Genomic DNA, 22301 nt, shown 5'->3' with positions numbered 1-22301 from the left:
TCCATTCCTACACCAACACATCACACTCACCGACAACCCCACCGAGGCCGTCTTGCAAAAAAGTCTTGGTCCTGCAGGACCTTCGTGTTTCACATTGAGCGCACGCCAACCTGCTTCTGCGGCCTGTGGCGTCCCTGACGCCCACGAAGGAACACATTTGCTGTCATTTCGCTAGCGGTGTTTCAGGCACATGTCAAGCTTTTCCGACATGGGAGGAAGCAGGACTGGGCGGGAAACAGGTTCGCGGTGATGGGGACATGACATGACATGGCGCTGACTGCCAGCGTGAATATTGAGTTGGATTAGGTGGGTTCAATGAAAAGATGAAGCGGGGTTGGTATGTTCATGCGTTCTGGAAGCATCGAAATGTGGTAGGTGTTATCGGACCTTTTTTGTATGGAAATCTCTACAATGTACTACTACTGTACCCAGCCGCACGGAGTGGGATGTGTGGAATCTGAATAATGGGTTTGGTTCAATCGTCGGGTTGCGCGAAGACCCGGGTTCCATCGATCGAAGTGTTTCCGGCTTTCCGAGTTTTCAGATTTTATTGATCGGTGTTCATGCACGTGGTGGATTGGGAGTGGGGTGAGTGTTGTGGAATACGATAGTTCGGTACGCTTGCGAGAACGGTGGTTTGGAAAAAGTAAACGTGGCAACGAGCATCGTGATCGGATGAGGAGTGAGGTTTGAGGTATACCTACTTGTCTATGCGATCGTGTGTTTGTTGTGGTTTGTGTAGCATGTGTAGTAAAGGGCCGTATAGCGCACGCTTGCGGGTGTCTTGGGTATGCGATGAGATGAGATGAGACAAGACCGTGCAGCGGTTCGAGGGACAATCTTCAATCTGACTTTGTGATCGGCTGCCAGGTGGTTAGATCTAGGCTCTGTAGTCTACAATTTGCTTTTGGATTTTGGCTTTCTTGGTAGCTGGTGCCATGACGGCGTAGGACCGAATTTTGGGCACTCAGCACTGGAAAGCGAATGCGAGGTGTAGATGCAGTATGCAGCACGTCTGAGGCGCCAGTCACTGACGCAACTAGATACTTCGGCGCTTTGAGTGACTTGAAACAACGGAAAATGGTGGTCCTGAGTGTATGAAGAATTTTTCCGGACTTCACCAAGCTGCGACAGCATTTTCCTCTCGTGTGTTGTGGGTATAGTACGGGGTTCATGCGCAACCGAAGGATCGGACATGTGGGCGTTACGCCGTTTGACAGGCGCTATTGTTTGACAGCCGGCGGGGCAGCGCATTGCTCACGACAGACGGGCGCAAAGAGGTCTGTTTCGACGTTATCGCGAGGTACCGTGAGCGATGACGGAAGGAGGCGTTTGTCCCGAAGCTATCGCATGTTTGAAACACGACAGAACGGAGGGGCAACAACACGACGGGGCTCATGCAAGCAACACCAAGTCGGAGGTACCAAATGGCAGATTATCGTAGTAGAAGCAGTGTTCTGAGAATGGTACGACCGCAGTGTAAGATCATGTAGGGTTCTTGTGGCGATCATTAGGCCAATCTTTGGTTTTATTGCCTAGCACGACTGGGCAAACTTGAGTTCGCTGTCGAGGGGCGTGTTCCCGAGACCCGGGTAACCGATGTCTTGGTGTCTTGGTGTTTCAATCTTATCGCAAGACGGAAGGGACCCTGGTGTCAGTCTGAATCGCATCAGGCACGGGAAGGCGCGAGTCGCTCGGGGTGAGAACTGTCGCAAGTCATTTCCGATAACAGCCTGCGGGCTTAGTGATTCATGGCAGGATTGCTGTCGCGCAGATGAGGTGAGTGCTGTGGAATTCAATGAGATGATGCGGTGATAGGGTTAGCATTGTCAATAATTAGGAGGAAGTGACGGCGGACCGTGTGGTCGGTCGAGTAAAGGCAGCCGCGGCATTGCACGTGTTTTCTTTGTTGTGGCGCAGTCTCGATGAGCGCATGGATTGTTGCCATCGCATGAACTTCACATGACAGCTGCTTATGAGACTCACCCGACAACCGAACCAACATGACAAGACGGAAGAACGCTCGCGTCTCAAACTCAGGGCCTCATCACACTGCTGCTCCGACACCGACTCGCGCGCAGGGTTCTTCATCCTCCTCCGGTTCGCGCTCGCGCAATAGCACAGTGGAGATTTCATCAGGACAGCGCGTGGCGGCACCAAGGAACAATTTTGCCTCGGCGGCCTGACCGAAATGTCAAGATGCATGAGAGGCGTGCAAAAGCCGTTTTACCAATACCGATGGGTATGATTTTCCCCAGGTTGTTGATGAGGTTGACTCGCTTGTTGTTCTGTTTTGGGGCGGCTACTTTAGGCGCCGGAGTTCTGGAGCCGCACAAGTCTTGGGAGGGACCTTGCTTTGGCTCCCGTATTGGCAGAAATAGATTGGACGGCTGATTGTGATTTATGGGAGCGGGTGTGGCGGACATGGGATGGTGGTGAAGAGATGGGATGAAGGTTTTGGAGAGTGGACGATAGGACGAATGCGTGTCTGGTGGTGTCTGGGGCGAATGGACAGGTCAGCTGATCAGCTATCAGGCGTAGACTATCGACCATCCCGTCGACAGTCGCACAGCACGGGACTCGGCATCGTTCTGGATTCAGGTCCCACCGTCAGGCACTCGGCCATTCCCGTTGGCGGTGGACAGACGGTGAGCTGAGGCTTGGTTTCATGGCGCATCCAGGCACGCCAATGTGAGTGGCCGGCTTCCTTCGTGTCGTTTCAGCGCCTAGACTGTCCGGGCGCAGCGGAGCCAATCATCCGCCTGTTCCGATTCCCAACCCCTGCCACGCCCTCACCAACCCTCCCATGTTGCGAACTTCATATCCACTGTTTCCCTCGCTCCCCCTCTGACCTCACGCTCGCCGTCCCTTGTCGTGTCGTTTCCATACCTTCGTTTCTCGTCCAACTGTTGCTCACTCGCTACGGCAACATTGAACACCCGCCTACATTCGCTTCTCACGCTGTCTTCGAGCCGGTTTCTAGTCCCCTATTTCCCGTCTTCAGCCCCTAGTGAAGACAAAGTCTATTGACGTCGCTTTCAATTTCCTCGGCCCTATTCGCCTTCACCGTCGCTACTATCGCTATCGATACTGCACATCGCAATCGCCGCCTCACGCTTCTGTCGACTAATTCCACCGGACTGGACCGCGTCTCGTCTTCAACACCACCCCATTCACCACCTCGACGTGCAGCGCACTGTCGGTTCTCTCAACCTTTGTGCCTACACACCGGCTCCTTCACGACACATTGTGATGTATTCACGGTGACCACGACCCAACCTCGCCCCACACTGTCAACATCTGCCGCTTCGTTAAGCGCGCGTGGGATATAGGTCCATTGACAACGACGTCGCGCCATTGCTCCTGCTTCAAGACCTACCGTCACCGAAAATAGCACCTGGTAGTGCGCAACACAATTCACCGATCGCATCGCATCACACAGCCTCGCACACCCGAGAACCTGCAGCTAGCAACCCTCGTGAGCACCGACTCGCGAGCGACCTGTACTACTCAACAACCGAACACAATACCCGAGACATGTCTCTCACAAGATATATCCTCCGCCTCCGTGGCGCCCAACCGACCGCGCCAATGACCAAGCGCCACTTTCTCTCAGACTGGGACGCCGCTGAGTTCGATGATCTCAAATACTCGTACGGTCTGGAGGGTGTCGACCAAGTCGGCAACTACATGTGGGTCGACACCTTCCTGTACCTGCTAATAGGCATCTCCGGCATCCTCCTTCTCCTGCGGATATCAAACATGTGGTGGAAACACAGCCGTCATCTGAGCGCCATGGGAAACCCAAAGCAAAAGTACTGGGAAGTCAACCGGACAGGCTGGTGGCCGTGGCTCAACCGCCATGTCCTGATGGCACCCCTATGGAAGAAGAAGCACAACGCTCAGTTTCAGATCAGCAGCGCCATCGACAACGGAACGCTGCCTGGCAGATGGCACACCATCATGTTGGTCATCTACGTAGCCCTGAACGTCGCCTGGTGTGTGGCTCTCCCCTACAAGGTGCTTGACCACAAGGAGACCCTCGCCGCGCTCCGTGGTCGCTCAGGAACACTCGCCGCCCTCAACCTCATCCCCACCGTTCTCTTCGCCCTCCGCAACAACCCACTCATCACCCTCCTCCAAGTCTCGTACGATGACTTCAACCTGTTCCATCGCTGGGCTGCGCGAATCACCATTGCGGAAGCCATCGTTCACACTGCTGCCTGGTTGTACAACACCAAGCTCGCAGCAGGATGGCCTGCCGTTACAGCTGCTCTCCACACTGAGGGCTCGTACGGCTGGGGTATGGTCGGAACCGTTGCCTTTACCTTCCTTGGTATCCAGGCATGGTCGCCATTCCGCCACGCTTTCTACGAGACCTTCCTCAACATTCACCGTGTCTGCGTCATCGCTGCGCTTCTCGGTCTCTACAAGCATCTGGAGCTGCACAGTCTCCCGCAAGTCCCCTGGATGCACCTGGTCTTCTTCTTCTGGGCTGCCGAGTGGGCCTGCCGATGGGCTTCAATCCTCTACTACGGCATCGGCCTCAGGCAAAGATCGTCAATCACTGTCGAGGCCATGCCCGGAGAGGCTGTTCGCCTGACCATCAACATGGTCCGCGAGTGGACTCCTCGCCCAGGATGCCACGTGCACATGTGGATGCCAGCCCTTTCCCTTTGGTCGTCGCATCCCTTCTCTGTCGCGTGGGCTGCAACACTCACCCCAGATTCCAAGGAGATGACACTGCCCATGCTCGAAGGCGATGTCCTTGCGATGCACGGCCGTCCCCAAAAGTCAAAGCAAATCAGCTTGGTCTGCCGTGCGCGTACTGGACTTACCCGTCACATGTACGAGAAGGCCTGCAAGAGCCCCAACGAGCAGTTCACCACCTTCGGCTTCATCGAGGGTCCATATGGCGGCCACCACAGCCTCGATTCCTACGGAACCGCAGTACTATTTGCTGGCGGTGTAGGCATCACTCACCAAGTCATGTACCTGAAGCACCTCGTCAACGGCTACAACAACGGAACCACCGCAACACAAAGAATAGTCCTGATCTGGACAGTCCCCACATCCGACTGCCTGGAGTGGGTACGGCCCTGGATGGACGAGGTCCTCCGCATGAAGGGTCGCAAGCAATGTCTCCGCATCAAGCTCTTCATCTCAAGACCCAAGGGTCGCGTTGAGAGCAGCAGTGAGACAGTCAAGATGTACAGTGGTCGTCCGCAACACGCAGCCTTGATCGAAGAAGAGGTCAAGAACCGTGTCGGTGCTATGGCTGTCACAGTGTGCGCGTCGGGCGGTATGGCGGATGGCGTAAGACATGCGGTTCGACCGTTTCTTACGCAAGGTAGCGTTGATTTCATTGAGGAGGCCTTCACATACTAAGAGGCCTCGGTCAATGTACGATACTGTTGGCAACGTTACGCTTAACAAATTCCTTGTTCATCGCCTACTATCGCACCGCATCGTGCACGACGCTTATGCTCGACCACCTTGGGCAAACCACACCCGGGTTCATTGTACATCATCTCTCTCGTCTACTACCCAGTCGAGACCTCACATAACTATACCAAAACATTACCTTTCTTATTATCCGCATTGTTCACTTCTTTGTAAATACCTCCTACTTAATGCTTTACTTCTTGTCCAATATGTCACCGTCTCATACTTGTCATGTCTCTCCTTGAATCTCTGATCGGCGTTTTATGAGCGATGCATTTGTTAGCGTGTCTGGGTCTTTGTAGATATTCAGCGTAGCTTTGTGTATAACAGTAGCATATCATCTACCAAAAGTTCGTCCTTTCTCCTTATTCTCTTCATCCGCTCACACACTGCAACTACTGATCTCCTTGGTGTTTACTGATCGGGAACAAGGGTAGATCTCTAAGCCTCAGGTGTTGATCAGGGTACTGATCCAGACCTTCTCTCATCACCTCTAAGCCCACTCAAGTCGTCACTCCCCCCACTTCCTTTGTTCGGACGTCCACGTAATCGCGGTCCTACGTTCTCGATATGTGGCTTAGCTGGCCCAGGGGTACACCGCCGACCTATCCGTGCACGCCAATGATTGGCCGACACCACGTGAAGTGGACCCTCGGCCAACTCAATACACAGTGCATCCCCACATTGGCGCCGAAAAGTGGCGGTGACGACACTGTGGCTGATTCACTGCAGTCACGACTTGCACCGTGTTGTGTCATGGGTGTGTATAAATAAGAAGGTGCTACTTCGGCGGGGATCGTGCTTGTCCAAACAGTGTGACGTTGTCGAGAACCTTACCTTCAACTTTAAATAACCCTCCCGCTCCCGCTGAATTTCGATCTTCAAGTCAAATCGCGATACACTCAACCTTACCTAGTTTAACCTAGTTATCAGAATCTAAGTTTATCACTTCGTACACAACATCATGTCTGGTTACGACGGCTCCGGCTACAACCAAGGCGGATACGGACAGCAAGGCGGGTACCAACAACAGGGCGGCTATGGACAGGACAATTACAATGGCGGCGGTGGACACCAGCAGCCTCCTCACCACCAACAACAGCCCCATGGTGCTGCCAGCGCATACTACGGTGGTCAAGGGGGCTCTCAGTCCTACGGCCAACAAGGAGGTTACGACGCAGCGCCTCCTCAATACCAACAACTCCCTTCTGCCGCAGCCCATTCATCCAACTCCGGTCGCAACTCGATGAACCAAGGTCATCAGAACCAATACGGCGGCGAGGGCGACCCAGAGGGTGACCGTGGTGTCATGGGCGGTCTCGCCGGTGCAGCAGCCGGAGGCTACGGCGGCCACGCCCTCGGTGGTAAAGCCGGCCACGGCGTAGCCGGCACTGTAATCGGCGCCCTCGCAGGAGCCTTCGCGGGACACAAAGGCCAAGACGCCGTAGAAGAGAAGTGGGACGAGCGCAAAGAGAAGAAGAAGCAAGAAGAAGAGGAAGAAAAGCGCAAGAAGTACGGCCAGCAACACCAAGGCCCCCCTCCCATCCAACACCACCAAGACACCAACAACCAGCGCTCCCAAGGCGACTTCGGCGGCAACTTCAGCGCCTCCTCGCGCGACATTCGTCTCGATGCTCATGGCGACTACACGCTGCACGCCCAATGCCGCCGTGCAGACGGCTCCTACCAATCCTCCTCCATATCCCTAAACCGCATCCTCGAAAACGACGGCGGCAGTTTCCGCTGGTCGGGCTCCAACTCCAGTGGCGGCGGCGACGAGAACACGTACACTGTCCAACAAGGCGACACCCTCCGTGCCATTGCATCCCGCTTCTCGCACTGCTCCTACGAAGATCTTGCTCGCCACAATAATATCACTAATCCCGACCAGATCTGGCCGGGCCAGAATCTTAAGGTCCCGGGTGGGAATAGTAGTCGTGGGGGTGGTGGGTTTGGGAGTTCGGCGAGGGGGATGCGGTTGGCCGATGGGGGGCAGAGGTTGGAGGGCGAGTTGGAGTATCAGGGGCACTGGAGGATGAGGGAGATTAATCTTGATGAGAGGATTAGTAATCGGGATGGTTGCCTGGTTTTTGTTTAGGGGGGGGGGTTCAGTAGGGGAATGGGAGGATGAGAGTTGATGGGAAAGGTACTGTAGTGTACTTCTCACCTATAAACCTATGATACGTGTCCAACATTATCGACTTCACATTGATGTCTCGCTTCAAGTAGATGCGTGGGGGATAAAGTGATTGCTGTCTGCTTAGCAAGTGATCATAACGCAGTGCGCGTTTCTCGTTATAGTCTTGTCTTGATCTACCCACATTACCTCTCCACACAATTCGCATACCGTTTCAAGAAGTCATGTAGATGGACCAACGAGTCCGTCGGAGCGAGCGCCATATAGCGACTCTGCACATCGCCGGTATGTGCCAGTTCAAGATATTTACATGTCACCCACCATATTTCCAGTCCATGCTTGACAAAGCCTAGTAGCCTTTGCTCCTCTGCTTCACGTTTCGCGTGTAGAGCATCCCACAGCTCTTTCCAGCGTTTTGTGGCACGGGTTAGATTAGCGTGTACCATCGGGCTCAAAAGAGTGGCTCGCGATACGAATACGATGGAATGCAATGCTGCAATGTGTTTTAGCTTGAGACCACGAATGCTTACGATGCAGATGGTTAAACCTACCGAATATGCAAATCATGAGCAGCCGATGTTCAAGGACATCGATAAGCGGATTCTTCTGCTCATCAGACCAGTCCTCGCTCATCAACGCAGAAACCAGTTGCTTAATACTAGGTTTCGGTCTCGCCAGGCGTTTCGACTGTGTGCGTAAACGAGCATGATCTTCAGCCGTAGCCGCATCGTAAAGCACATCATTGCACGGAAGCGTCTGAGAGACCTCTGCAATAGCAATCTTGGGAACCGAGTTGAAGAAGAAGGTGGCCATGCAATCCATAGCAAAGATGAAGTGTACAGCTCTCACTCTAGACTCTTCGGCTATAAACGCATGCCACTCCGGTACGTGGCTTTGAGACCTCACAGTGACTGTGGGTTCCAGCAACTTGAGCGATCTCATTGCAGCGACGATTTCTGGATGTCTAGATATTTCGACTCGGCTGCGCGTGGCTTCATTGTTGAAAGTACTCTGCAGAGCCACTATGAGTGATGCGGCTTGGACTGCTTCCAGAGCGCGAGGGTCGTGTCCGAAATTGGGTTTCGCGACTACATCGCGTAGATGCTCGAAGATGAAATCTTCTGCTAGATGGAAGAAGGAGCGAGATGACAAGGCGCCGTCTGTGGGCGTACAATGTACAGATCCACCAAAGGCGACAGCAAGTAGCAAGGGTAGCGAGACCTTGTGCATATCGAATGTCGGCCAGTGAATGAGTGGCTGCTGAGGGTGAAAGACGATGAAGTAAGCCCAGATACAATCTTCGAAATTTTCTGCTGTGAAGACTGCTTTTGCGGCAACCACGGGGAAAGCGCCTTCGGGGTGGTTGAAGTGAGTTGTTCGACACGTCTGGCTATATATGAAGAGCTGAGAACACAGCTCGTCGATCCTAGGTTGCAGAAGCGCGGTCGTTGGAGGTCTTTCGGGTGCCGGTGGTATTGGAGCACAGGTATCTGCATCGCTGTAGATGAAGAAGTCTGAGAAGATGCCGAAGAGTGCCACATCCCTGTCGAAAAGCTGATGGTCTGCATCGTGGTTTTCGTGACTTTTGGACGACCGCACAGTTAATGGATCGCCAATGAACGCACTGAGTATCGACTCGCGCCGGGGATCTGTATATTGGTATAAAAATGTGATGGGACAGGGAGGAAGACTCTGGGCGTTTTCCACTCCAGCCGTGGTATCGCGGCTCAAATGACTGGCACCGGTAGTGTGCGCATATTCGTGTAACAGCTGTGCATGGTTTTCGGTCGTTCTGAGCCGGCTTCGTCGTCCTGGTTTGGCAGAGGCTATCTCATCGTGCTCGCCTCGCTGTTGGCATGACTTTGAGTGTCTTCTGAGGACGTCGCTAAGCAAGGTCAACGTCAATGTCTCACGAGCTTACCCAACACAGGCGAAAACCTACTGGCGGACGAACGTGCGATTACAGAAGCTGCAGGTGTTTAGACGATTGCGAGTATCTTTTTAGCGTTAAGTAAGCTTTAAGCGGCATGTTCGCATGGTGAACTCACGAGCCGATTCATGCCGTCGCAGGTGGCTGTTACTCGAAAAGAACTTGTTGCACGTGCTACATCTATAGGATGTGCTACCTGCGTCCGTATCGATAGCGTCTGGCATTGACTGGCTCTTCGTTATTGACGCGGCCGCCCATGATGTGGGCTTTCCAAGGTTGAATGTGGGTTTTCAGGATGTGGGCTTTCCGCCCATGTGGGCTTTAACTGCGGCCACCTTACCGCAAAGGGCCGACCACGTGACACAGCATCGATGCTCTCCCCATACCATCGTGTATCAGCACTCCTGTTGCAAGAATGAGTCTGCTTCTTTCAAATACTTTATGTCGCCATGTCAAAGCTGCGAAGGTTTCTAAGTCAGAGAAGCTACTACACATTCGGTATCATGCCACTCTTTCCATCTTGAATCAATCAAACTGACAGTGCCCAGCATCTACACCAAGACCTCACCTCAGAAGTCCTCGACTCAGCCATGCATCATTTAATAGCATGTCTACCAGCTCCCACCGCCACGAGACCGTAGAGCGAAATGAAAAGCGCAGCGAGACACTCCTCCCATCAGCCGTCGCCAAACCCAGGGGTGTAGTGGAACACGTCCTGTAAGCCACTCTCCCAGACATACTCAAACACTTACTGAAAGACTCCAGAACGACCACGGATCAAATACTCAACTGGGTTCGACAAAGCTCCATCCACCCACTGACCTTCGGCCTCGCCTGCTGCGCCATCGAAATGATGCATTGCTCCACGCCGCGCTACGACCAAGACCGACTAGGCATAATTTTTCGCGCATCTCCTCGCCAGGCGGATGTGATGATCGTTGCAGGCACGGTCACCAATAAGATGGCTCCCGCTGTACGGCAGTGCTATGATCAGATGCCTGAGCCAAGGTGGGTGATCAGCATGGGGAGTTGTGCGAATGGCGGCGGGTACTATCATTATAGTTACAGTGTGGTGAGGGGTGTTGATAGGATTATTCCTGTGGATATTTATGTTCCGGGGTGTCCTCCGACGGCTGAGGCGTTGTTGTATGGCGTTTTTCAGTTGCAGAAAAAGATTAGACATACGAAGACGACGAGGATGTGGTATCGGAAATAGTTGGCAGCGCGATAATCGGAAAAAGAGCTGCTCAAATCTATGAGGATTTTGCCTCCCACCTTCTGCTCTCACTTCGCCGCGCGGCACGCCCGGTCGCTCCTGCCCGGTCGTCCCTTCCTTCTATAAACGACTACGCTGCGTCTTGAGACTTCACCACTCACCACGCCTCACCACGCGGTCGAAGATTCTTCGCACCCTTTACCCGCTCTGTCGTTTCTTTCTCATCTCATAGCGTCGCATTCATTGTACAGCAGTTGTAATTTCTCGACAAACGCGCACAAAACCGACGCCTGACGCGACAAAAAGCATCGCAAGAAGTGAGAGCAAATTTGCGAAGATGCTGAACTCCAAGCCAGTAGAGCCTGAAGAGCGCGATCACTACTTCGACTTAGGTTTGGACGAGTACGCGACAACAGCAGAAATCAAGAAGGCCTTCAAACGATTAGCGCTACTATATCATCCGGATAAGAAGGCACCAGGCAAAACCATAGATGCTGTCGAGTTTAGACAGGTAAGCTTACCGACCGGTGAAGCTCAACGAGAAGTCACTAACAATCTATAGGTGCGCGAGGCAGTCGAGATATTGGCAGATCTAGAAGCACGAAGCGAATACGACACACGATACCCAGACATCCAGGAAAACTGGAATGTCTATTATGAGGCTTATGCGAACTACGAAATCCGAGTCGAACTCGAGCGCATCAAAGCTGAAGTACAACGAGCTCGTATACAGATGGAGAAACAGCAGCAGGCAGAAGAGAGAAAACGCAAAGCAGAAGATGAAGCTCGTGCAGATGCTGAGCGAACTGCTCGAGAGAAGAAGGAAAAGCTTGCGGAAGAGCGATCGCGACAAGCAGCAGAGCGTGCCGAGAAAGCGCGAGCTATAGTTGCGGAAGAGCGACTGCGGAAGTGGAAAGAAGAGCAAGAGACTATGCGAAAGCTGCGCCGAGAAGTGCGCCAAAAGGAGGCCGAAGAGCGCGAAGCAAAAGTTAGAGAACAACATCGCCTTGAACAAGAGCGAAAAGCCCAAGAGTACCTCGCTGCACTGGAGGCACAGCAGAAGCTCGCAGAGCAGAAGGCACGCCAGGTGGAAGAATTGATGGTTCGAACATACATGCAACAATTCTTTACCGAGACCGCCGACGCAGAGAGTCAACGCATACAGCGCCGCGTCCGCCTGGCGCACATCTGGGCGCGACAACTCCATACAGACGCAAAGACTGCTGCTGGTGCGGGACCTGATGCCAAATCCGAGTATGTGGAGTTGGGCTGGCATAGGATTGACGGTACGGCCACGTGTGACTTCTGCATCAAGGATGTGAAGCTGTACTTTTTTGCGTGTCCCCTAGGAGGTGCGGCGGCCTGCGGAGACTGCAAGTATAAGTTCGCGCATGGGTACGAGACGGCGAGTGGGGAGGTCATCGGAAAGCGGAAGGTGGAGGAGAAGAAAGCCGCCAAGGTTGGTGGGAAGAAGGGGAAGGCAAAGGGTAAAGGCAAGGGGAAGAACTAAATGGACGTAAGACGCAGGTGATAACCAAGGGTGTACAGTATGAGTATGCTGAAGTTGTCAGTGAGAAGTAAAGATGTAAGATGCAAGATACGACAGAGAGTGTACAGCATACGCGTACCAAGTTTGTCTGTAAGAAGCACGTCAGACAGAGGCCACCAAGGTCATAATAATATATGGAATGTCTGATACAAGTCTTACAGATGAATAATAACGACAAGTCAAGACCCAGCCAATTATGCCAATCCGTTGTCCCGAATGCACCCCAAACATGCCGTTTCCGTGATTATCGTAAAGTAACAGTATAAGTAACCATCCCAACACCGGGGGTATCTTTTGAAGAATAAACACCAACACTTTTCCCGCGCCCAAAACACCTTTTTGTCCCACAGCTTGTCGACCCAAATGTCCGTGATGATGCATGCAGCCGAAGACGGAATGGAGACAGAATAATAATGACAAGCTCAAAGAGAAGAGGGAGGAGATGGGTAAGGGGACTACCCGGTCCATCCCATATCCCCACCTTGCTGTCCACCCTGCCGTCCCAACTGTTGGGCTTGTTGCTGTGCTTGACGCATCATCATCATCTGGGTCATCTGCTGTTGGTTCATGGGCTGCATTCCTTGCATACCCTGCATACCGCCGTTCATCTGTCCGCCCTGCATGCCGCCCATGCCTCCATTCATCTGGTTCATTTGCGCCATGTTCATACCCTGACCCATGTTGCCCATGTTACCCATGTTCATGCCCTGCATGCCGCCACCTTGCATGCTGTTCATGGTATTCATGTTGCCCATCATGCCCTGAGGCAGCTGGCCACCGCTCGCCATGGCTTGTTGTCGCATTTGTAGGAGTCGAGAATTGTTTGCGGCGTTTGCGCGTTGTTGTTGGAGCATCTGCTGGTACTGTTGCATTTGCATGGGGTTGGGGGTGTTGCCGTTCTGCATGCCGTTCATTTGGCCGCCGTTCATCTGGCCGCCCATGTTGTTCTGCATATGTGCCATCTGCATCTGTTGTTCACGCTGCTCTCGCTGCTTGATTTGCATTTCCATCTGGTGGATTTGTTGCATGACCTGGGGAGGAATATTCTGGCCGTAGTTCTGCATGACCGTTTGCTTGTGCTGCTGATAGCGCGCGCGCATCTGCTGGAGATTCAGGTTAGCAAAAGTCATGGTCCCTTGATTATTGGGCATGCCATTCTGCTGCATGCCTGCTCCAGGTGACATATTCTGCATAGCCATTTGCTGTTGACTTTGCTGCTGATTTTGGGTCAATTGGCGGAAATAGTGCTGCGCGAGCTGGTTGCGGTATGCCTGCGGATTCTGGCCTTGCGGAACTCCCTGAGTCTGGATTTGCTGCGTAGCCTTTTGGAATGCCAGCTGTTGGAATTGTTGCTGCTGGTTACCTGGCGATCCTGTTTGCTGCATTTGCTGCATGCGAAGTTGCTGCTGCAGACGCTGTTGTTGCATCTGCTGAGCCTGTTCAGGCGTCATGTTGTGACCTGGCTGAGGTGTCTGCATCATCATTGGCGTTTGCCCTTGCATGGCCATAGATGGGCTGCCCTGGCCCATGCGACTCGGGGTCGGCGTCATGTTGCGATTCGGCATGGAGGCATTCATTACAGGCGTTCCCTGTACGATGTGCGGTGTGCCTGTGCGACTCAAGTTCTGCTGCTGACTGACGGAGCGCATCATGTTCTGGTGATTAGAGACGGCAGATGGTGGGCGAGCAGGACTGTTGATGGCCTGGTTCGAAGCGGTAGGTACCATCGGGGTGCCACCAAGTTGATGCGCAGCCTGCCCACCAAGTGATGGCGAGGCTGCAGCGGCGGCCATCGGCGTTTGCTGGCGTATGGTGGGCGAGAATTGAGATTGCGTAGCCGACTGGGGTGTCTGAGTAGCCTGTATGGCTGCCGCGTTCGACATCTGGTGCTGTGCTGCGGCTGCGGCTCGCAAGGCTTCATTCTGCTGCTGGTTCTGCTGCAGTTGTGCTTGATGTGCTTGATGTGCTTGCTGGCGAAGAGCCTGTTGCTGTTGACGCTCCGCGAGTTCGGCCTGCTGTCTGCTCTCGATCTCTCTCTTCCGCTGGATCTCAGCCTCCATCTGCGCTTGGCGTTTAGCTTGAGCGATTCGAGCGTCTTCCTCTTTCTTCCTCCGGTCGGCTTCCTCATGGTTTGCACGGATGTTAGCAATGGTCTTGAAGCGGGCAAATGTCTGGGAGTTGGCAGCGGCGCGCACAGCGTTGTCGTCGTTGCCGGCGGCTGTGGCCGTCATATTGCTCTGGTACTCGTCGCCCGCCAACATATAGCGCTGTAGACCCTGAGCCTCTGCCTCGTCTGCAGCCAGCTCGGCGGTGGTCCTCTTGCGAGTCTTGCGTGGAGGGGCGGGGTTCTTGTTGTTCGGATGTGTGATGGCATCCATAAGTGCGAGCGATTCACCGAAGCTCTTGGTGGGCTCCAAATAGAGGGGTGGGCAGGTGGCCCTCAGTAACTCGGCCTCGAACTCGTGTACGTTGCTATCATCGAGGACCATTTTTTGGCGTTTCGGGCTTGGGCCGTTCGCAAAGGTGGGCGTGGAGGGTACTGCCGTCATGGGAGTCGGCGGCATGCCTCCAGCTCTGCCCTGGGCTTGCATTCTTTTGAGGGTAGCCATGTCTGGTACCGGCGTGGTGGCCAGTAGCTGCATGTCGGCCAATCGCGACTGCTGCGTTGGAAACAGTACCACTGTGCCGACTTTAGCGATGCCTGGCTGCTTGGTCAGAGCCCCGTTCTGACCAGGAGCGGGCATGTTCTCCTTGTCTTCTTTGGTTTCTCCGTCTTTGCTCTGCGCGTTGGCCTGGGCGGCCTTCGCATCGGCCTGTTTGGCTGGAAAGGGTGCGAATGGAGAGGGTGTGATAAAGTTGTTGTAATTATGAATAGAGAAGGCGCTCGTGCCGGCCTCGCCAGTGCTGTTGGTGTCATCCTTGGGCTTGACGCCGGCCGAGCGGTAGTCGTGAAGCTCAACGATGAGGCAGTCGTCGTACCAAGGCGTGTTGAACTCGTAGAGCTCCTCGACCATGTTGTGCGGCACCTCCTTGTTGCGGATGGCCTGCAGCAGCTCGCGCATAGGCGACTGGTAGGACAGCGTCTCCTGGGAATCGTTCAGGCGGAAGTGCTTGGGGTGCAGGTATACACGGAGCGACGGCGGCTTGCCCTTGTGCTTGGCCAGGATGTCTTGCTGCGTGTAGACTGCGAGATATGTTAGCGCGTGTGCCGAAAGCGGTAGCGAAGTGTGAATATACCATATTTCCTGGCCTCGTCGTGCTTCGCGCCCTCGTCCTCCATGTTGGACTGGCGCGTGGCAGTGCGCGCAACTCCCGGGCGCTGAGACTCGCGGCGCAGGCGAGGAGGTTGCGCTGGGCGGGCAACTGCGACTGGGCCGGACATGATGGTGGTGACGGCGCTGCAGTTCGTCGACTCGCGGTGGGGCGGCGGTGGGACGGGCTTTCGGCCTGGGGAACCACGACCGGCAGCGGCGCGGCGTGCAGACGGCGGAGAGAGGGCAGGCGCAAAGATGCGCGCGATGCCCGAGGTGCTTCTGGCAGTGCGCGAGGGGGCGCGAGGGAGGGGCGACTCGAGCGAGGCTGGGCGTCCTATTGGAGATGTCTCGACGCGTGAGGATGGCCGACGTGATGTTTGCTGATCCGAGCTGATGCGCAGCTGCCTCCCCGTATGTCTAACCCTGTTTCATCATCCGCCACGTGACCACCACCTCACCATGACCTCCAGCGCTTCCACTCGACGTTGTCCACCTAGAGCTCGCGTCAATGCTAGAGCATCCGAGAAAGCGCTTCTTGCGAGATCCGATCGAGTTCAGTCGCGAAGCTACATGCCACCTCTTGGCATGATGACTCTGCCAGCAGGGCTGTGCCGCACATCGGCATTGCATCTGCACGCCATACCTAGGGCACTACAACATCCACAGCTTGGAGCTGATCCTGACACTCCCCTCACATCGAGCCACCATCTTGCTTGTCACTCACAAAGTTCTGTGTAGTCTACACGGCTCAACCCGGCAGCCAACACCGAAGTAGCCCTCCCTCGCCATGCCGAGCCTCGAAACCCTGCCGTTGGAAATCCACGAGCAAATCTTCGCATATCTCGTACCTCGCCAGCGTCATAAAAATCTCGCTTGTCTCGAGCCTGACTACTGGAGCGAACAAGAGAGACCCGACATCTACAACATTCGGTTGACCTGTCGACGTCTACGTACGGCGGCATGGCAGACCTTCGTTTGGATCTTGGAAGATCTCCCAACAAAGTGCCAAGAAGGGACACTACGGAACCTAGCTGCCCTTCTCGAGTTACCTGAAATCTCGACTAGGCTCACATATCTAACTCTTTCACCTTACCATCTCTTCACGGAAGAAGGCTACACGCATCACTTGAGTGTTATCGCCGATTCTCGAAGAGACGAATTCCATGCGCATTGCGCATGGCTTCGAGATACCCGCTCGGAAACACTGGTCGCAATTATTCGCCTGGCCCCCAAGATCCGCCATCTGGTTTGTGTCATCGCAAGCCTCAGCCTTACATTTAATGATGCAGGTGAGAAGGCGTGGGTCGGCACGGTTTACAGCGAGGCTGTTGACCCTATGCACGTAAGTCCGACTCCTCAACCGTCCAATGGTAATTTTTGAATACTTGCCTGCATTTTACCTCCGTCACCTGCTTGGGGGTCCTTTACATGTGTTGATGAGCTATACAGATCATTCAAACCGTCCTCAGAGATACACACTTGGCAGAAAGACTCGAATCTATGTACCTCCTGTCCAGTGAACACCAACACAATTTCAAACACACTGGCGACATCCCTGAAAGCCTCACTCCTTTGAGCTACGACAACCTTCGTCATCTAACACTTGCACTGAGGACCCGAAAAGTTTCCGACTTCCGCATTCGGGCATCGCATTTGACGAGCCTGTGCATTGTGCTCGACAGAATTTGCGACGAGGATCTGACTACATTATTTACTCAAGGAGTCTGCTTTCCCGAACTATGCCCTACCCTGCGCAGCTATACCATTCGTGGAGATGAGGTCCGAGATGATCAAGAGTTTGCCAAGCTGGTGCGCCAGGTCCCGACTCGACTTCTATTACGATTCATTCTGCCAATCTTCGAGCGCGACTGGACACTGCCGTTAGTTTCGCTAGAACACATCATATCGACAGAGGAAGAAGACGCGGAGTTCACTCGCATCCCTGACTTGCAGGGTAGCGGTCGGATCGGGTTATTAGTTTTCAGGAACTTCTACCACTTCATACCTCGATCGCGGCAGAAGGCAGGAACCTCCATCAACCACAATACCAAAACAGTCGATCATCACTGGAGACCCTACGAGGCGCTGCTTGCCAAGTGTGATAGCTCCCGTATTGAACACTTACCGGAGTGTGAATGATCCATTCAGGCGTTGATGTGGAGTGGTTACAATAAGTGGTAGATCTCGACCAGTCGGGGTGGAACGTCTAGAGGAAAGAGATAGCAAGCGAAAGAGGCTCATCGCATGATTTGAGGATAAGTCTTTGGCGGCGACATGTGTATGTAAATATCGAAAGGGCGAATGTGACCTCCACGACATCGCCACAATGATGCGCGAACACTACCACTCGAATCTGCGAGTGCCTTCACAGCGGCTATCGAAGATCATGTACTCAACACTGGAATGCGCTGTTTTCTCACAGGGTATAGGCTTGTATAACGTCCATGCACTTCGATGATTGCATCGCAGTCATAGCACCTCTTGAGTCACGGTCGTCATACTCGATGAGTGACTTTTGATGACGGAAACCCCGTGAAGTGACAATATGTAAACCTGTCATCTCGGCGCTGCTATAAATTTGAGCTTCGACGTCTATCCTCCTACACATATCGCCAACACACAGCTACATCGTTTCCATATCTACGAGTTCTCGTTCAGCAGCCTCTATCACCATTATCATACACAGGCACACATACCTATTCTAGCCTTTGATCGTTGTTCTTCAATTTTCGTCGACAAAGTATCGAGTACTCGGCTACCGCAACTCTCGCCATAGGTGTATTGCCTACGACTACTATCACTCGAGGAAACCTTCAAACACCCCGACATACCCACTACATATCTCCAAGCCTCATAATCTCGTTGCCTCGAAGTCATCTATTTACGTCCATCACCACTACCCTATCGACACGTTATTCATCATCCTACAGCTTCAACATATCATAGCCGTACGCCGAATCGAGACTTCCGAGCCAACCGAGTAACCTCGCGACAACATTAAGAGTTATCTGTAGACAACGTTACAATGCCAAACTCCACTCAGCGTTCCGATGAGCGTAGAGGGAAAGAACAATGGGTCTGCAGTAATTGCAAATGGATTATCGTGGGGAAAACAGCCACTATCGGTGACAAGTGCCCACAATGTAAAGCACTTCTCAAGAGAAAAAGCCAAGGCCGGAATGGCTGTGTCATATCGGGTGAAGACAAGCCTCATTGCGATGTACAGTGATCTGTCACATACTAGGAAGCGACATCCAGGCGGAGTAGGTGCTGAATCTGCTTCTTTTCCGATCACCCGAACTGACAGTATGACAGGGTTCCTCAAACCAAGCACTCGGAGCTGGTAGTATTTAGTCTGGCGTGGAAAGGTAGTTTGCCACAAGGGAATTGACATTGGCGAAGTCAGGACGGGTGGAGCTTAGATAGCAGAGGTGGAATAGAAAACCTGTTCTTGCATATTGTCTTCTATGCCACTTTTGATATCTTGTCCTGATTCTCACTGAATGCGTGATGATATGTGGGGCACATGTACGTGAGAGGTGACACGCCTCGTGAGTGGACTTATCGCGTACTGCATAACGCGCCATGTGAGTGCCAAAGATGTGTCGCACCCTAAAATACATCGACTTCTTCAGAATTACATGTTGAGAGGGGATAAATCGCTACTCCTTCACAGCAGTGGCTGAGTTGGATTCGGTATCGGCATATCGTGCGAATACATCTCAAGCATGGTCTTGTCCTTGTTGGAATACGTCACTGTAGTGAGTCGAAGTTTGAATGAGTCGCAGTGTGACACCATGGTCCGCCCCAACGTCTGAGTGCATCTCGCCCTTGACTAACATGTGGGAGTGACAGAACCTGAACGTTCGAAGCAGACTTCCGCTCCTTTATGATAGCGCACATTCGTATTGACGCAGCGTTTCTGAGTCTACGCGCTGTGACTGCGTACCAGTAGTATGTTCGGTAGACATACGCCTACCATGATCTTGCCTCTTCACCACTTACGCTCGCGCTTCCTGTCCAGATATCTATACATGCCCGTTATTCACATTCATTCTTTGCACCCAGCATGTCGGGGATACCGCGTCACGAACTGCAACACTATCTCCGACCAAATGCATTCCAGAACCAAGATCAACAGCAAGGCGCAAAACGACTTCAGATAGACTGGAAATGTTGTCAAGAGAAATGCAAACGGCGCATCAACAATAATGTTCATAAAGGGGCCAGCTGCACGGTCTGCAGACACAAACTAGCCGATTGCAACGAATGTCTGGGGAACAGACTTTACGACCACAACGCAATACCCGAACTTCCCAGTTCCACCTTCTTGTCGTCGAATGCCGGATTTGACCGCCCAGCCGCGAAAATTGCCGCGCAACAAGCTGCCAAATTGGTAGGGATATGGAACGCGAAGGAGGCTATGCGAAGGGAGAAGATAGCTACGGGAGAAGATAGCTACGGGAGTGGAAAGAAGAGACAGCGAAGAAAGGTGGAATAAGAGAAAGAGAGGAGTAAATTGCGTCATTCTCTGAGCAGTGCTTGAAGAAACGGGTGGAAGCAGGCGTGTAGTAGGCGAAGACGTCGAAAGATAAATCACTCGCGCTGAGCTGGAAGAGCTGTAGACATCAGTGAGATTGTCGGCGAGGATGCAAATCCGATATCTGTATCGTGAGCATACCTTCAGTGACTATCAAATATACGCGACAGCCGTATCTGCAATGGATGCACATGGAGCATCTAGGACAATAGCAGTAACATCCAGAGCTAGAAGCCACGCGACCTTGTAATCCGCAATGTGAATGCGCGCGATGCTTCCGCTCGCATAAAGCCGTCGTCTTCGGTGTACTGCTTCCTCTTTCTACAACCTCTTATACGCGAACCCACTGAACTAGCTCATCTACTGACCGTCGACTAAGAGAGCGGCGTACTGCGTGTCGCTTGCCCGTATAGCCGACTCCAGTTTATACCACTCACACGCCCAGCACCAACCTCGATCCCGCGATGGGTTGGTACTGCTGTACCTGCGGCACCCCGAACGCCGGTGACGGTGCCTCTGAACAAGACCACGCACGCGTGACGGCGTGCAGCAACTGCAAGCATGGGTGTTGCTGGCAATGCGGCTTATTCCATCGCGGTCCAGAAGATCCTTTGAAAGCATCGGCGGAACCCAGCCAGCCCAACCAGCCCAGCCGTCGTCCAGTTCAAGATAACCGCAATCGGGCCACCGCGGAGGCTCAGCCAACGTATCCGCGTCCGATGACTAGAGCGCCGACTCAGAGGTCGCGAGGGGGAGGGAGGAAGAAGAAGGAGGGTGATGGTTGCGTTATCATGTAAGGAAGACTAGGGGAAGTAGATGCGTGGGATGATGAAATCGTAAAGTAATACGGCGTGGAGAAGGCGTATGGGAGAGGGAGGCTCATCGAGAGACATATTGTGTACATCCATGGATAGGTACGGTTCCGCAGTAAGCAGGCGAGGTGTCGCAAATGTTGACCCAGTTCTCAACGTTACGTATAACTTCTGATCATGTCGATGGCTGGTGATGACAATGAGGGGAATGCGACTGGCGATGGAGTTGGAGGCTGAGGCACCGCACAGTCAGAAGGACCTAGGGGCCATGAGTCATGCTAGCGTGTATACCGAGTCGTTGAAAGGGCATCGCACCTCCCGCTAACCACGCCGCATCAGAACTACCACATGGGCAACGCGTGCGCAGAATTCTGCAGCGGACATTGAGAGGCCCGTTGCAGGTGCTTCTCCGATGCCAATAGCGCGCGTAACTTCAACGTGCTTGCGGCCACGCTGAAGCTGGCTCCGCCCGGGCAGCTCTCACAAACGACACGCGAAACCACCAACTCACACAACTATCACAACCACAACAGCCTATACTCGTCTCCAGTCACTAACTCGACTTCATCCTCTCTCTTCCATAGCCCACCATCCCGGTCCTCGGTCCCCGGGCCCTTCTCAAACCCCCAACCTGCGACATCCAACGCCCCAAGACGCGAAACCACAGCGCCGGTATCTCTCTCCATCCGAACAACGCACGCGCCCCATGCATAATCTCAGCTGCCGAGTCCCAGCACGGCGAGCCGTCTTTATGCTCGCCCAGGAGAGGGATGAACGGAAGGGAGAAGGGAAAGGCGCTGTTGGTGGCGTGCGTGCCCAGGTGCTGTGCCGTATAGGAGTACTGGGGGCCTGCGGCGTAGGTCGCAGAGGTGCGTTAGCGAAGCCAGGAACGGTCGCGTGCGGCAGTTATTTCCCCGGACTTCTGGTGAAGTCGGAGGGATGAGAGCGAGATGTTTGGCTGTGTCGGCGAGTCCGCTGATGTTGTTCGATGAGATAACGATCAGCATCGTGAGCTTCGTCGAGTCGTGTGAAAGCGATCTACGATCTACAGTTGGTAGACTTCCGCCGTTTTTGGCTGGGTCGCCCCGCTCAGCTGTCAAAACAACGTCGAAACTGGCGTGTAGGGCTAGGAGCCGACCGGAAGGGGTCCTGTCAAACGCGGCCTGACGTGCAATGTGTCAGGTAGCAGGATCGTTCTCGTTCCGGAATGTCGAAGTGCTGCTCATCGCATGAATGGAAGGGGTGGAGCGGCAAACAAGCCTCACGATCCACGGCTGTCTAGATCGTCAGGCGTTTTAGGCGCCTGTTGTTCAGGCCACAGCATGTTTGTGTCGGTGTGAGTGAACGTTGTGAAGTAACACAGGTGGAAAGATATGACGTAGTCAAGATGGAAGGTAAGAAGAAGATGCGCCATGTCA

The 22301-nt window shown here is 53.6% G+C and overlaps 4 protein-coding genes across 4 annotated transcripts; 3 read left to right on the top strand and 1 right to left on the bottom strand.

Annotated features, from left to right (window-relative positions):
- Positions 1 to 3537: 3537 nt before the first annotated feature.
- J4E87_008156 (uncharacterized protein) lies at positions 3538 to 5388 on the top strand (the record flags this gene model as incomplete). Its single annotated transcript, XM_049379748.1, has 1 exon — positions 3538 to 5388. One exon carries the CDS (start codon positions 3538 to 3540, stop codon positions 5386 to 5388), a length of 1851 nt encoding a protein of 616 aa, XP_049230635.1.
- Positions 5389 to 6409: 1021 nt separating this feature from the next.
- Positions 6410 to 7543, top strand: J4E87_008155 (uncharacterized protein; the record flags this gene model as incomplete). Its single annotated transcript, XM_049379747.1, has 1 exon — positions 6410 to 7543. The coding sequence occupies one exon, from the start codon at positions 6410 to 6412 to the stop codon at positions 7541 to 7543; it is 1134 nt and encodes a 377-aa protein (XP_049230634.1).
- A 3522-nt stretch (positions 7544 to 11065) lies between these two features.
- On the top strand, positions 11066 to 12238 carry J4E87_008154 (uncharacterized protein; the record flags this gene model as incomplete). The annotated part of the gene is made up of 2 exons (XM_049379746.1): positions 11066 to 11239; positions 11291 to 12238. 2 exons carry the CDS (start codon positions 11066 to 11068, stop codon positions 12236 to 12238), a joined length of 1122 nt encoding a protein of 373 aa, XP_049230633.1.
- A 494-nt stretch (positions 12239 to 12732) lies between these two features.
- Positions 12733 to 15659, bottom strand: J4E87_008153 (uncharacterized protein; the record flags this gene model as incomplete). The annotated part of the gene is made up of 2 exons (XM_049379745.1): positions 12733 to 15461; positions 15515 to 15659. 2 exons carry the CDS (start codon positions 15657 to 15659, stop codon positions 12733 to 12735), a joined length of 2874 nt encoding a protein of 957 aa, XP_049230632.1.
- Positions 15660 to 22301: the final 6642 nt, after the last annotated feature.

This window comes from Alternaria ethzedia, assembly GCF_023757985.1.
Source record: "Alternaria ethzedia strain BMP 0044 chromosome Unknown scaffold_24, whole genome shotgun sequence".
Classification (NCBI taxonomy): domain Eukaryota; kingdom Fungi; phylum Ascomycota; class Dothideomycetes; order Pleosporales; family Pleosporaceae; genus Alternaria; species Alternaria ethzedia.
Note: the sequence above shows the minus strand (reverse complement) of the source record. Positions and strands in the feature narration are given on the sequence as shown.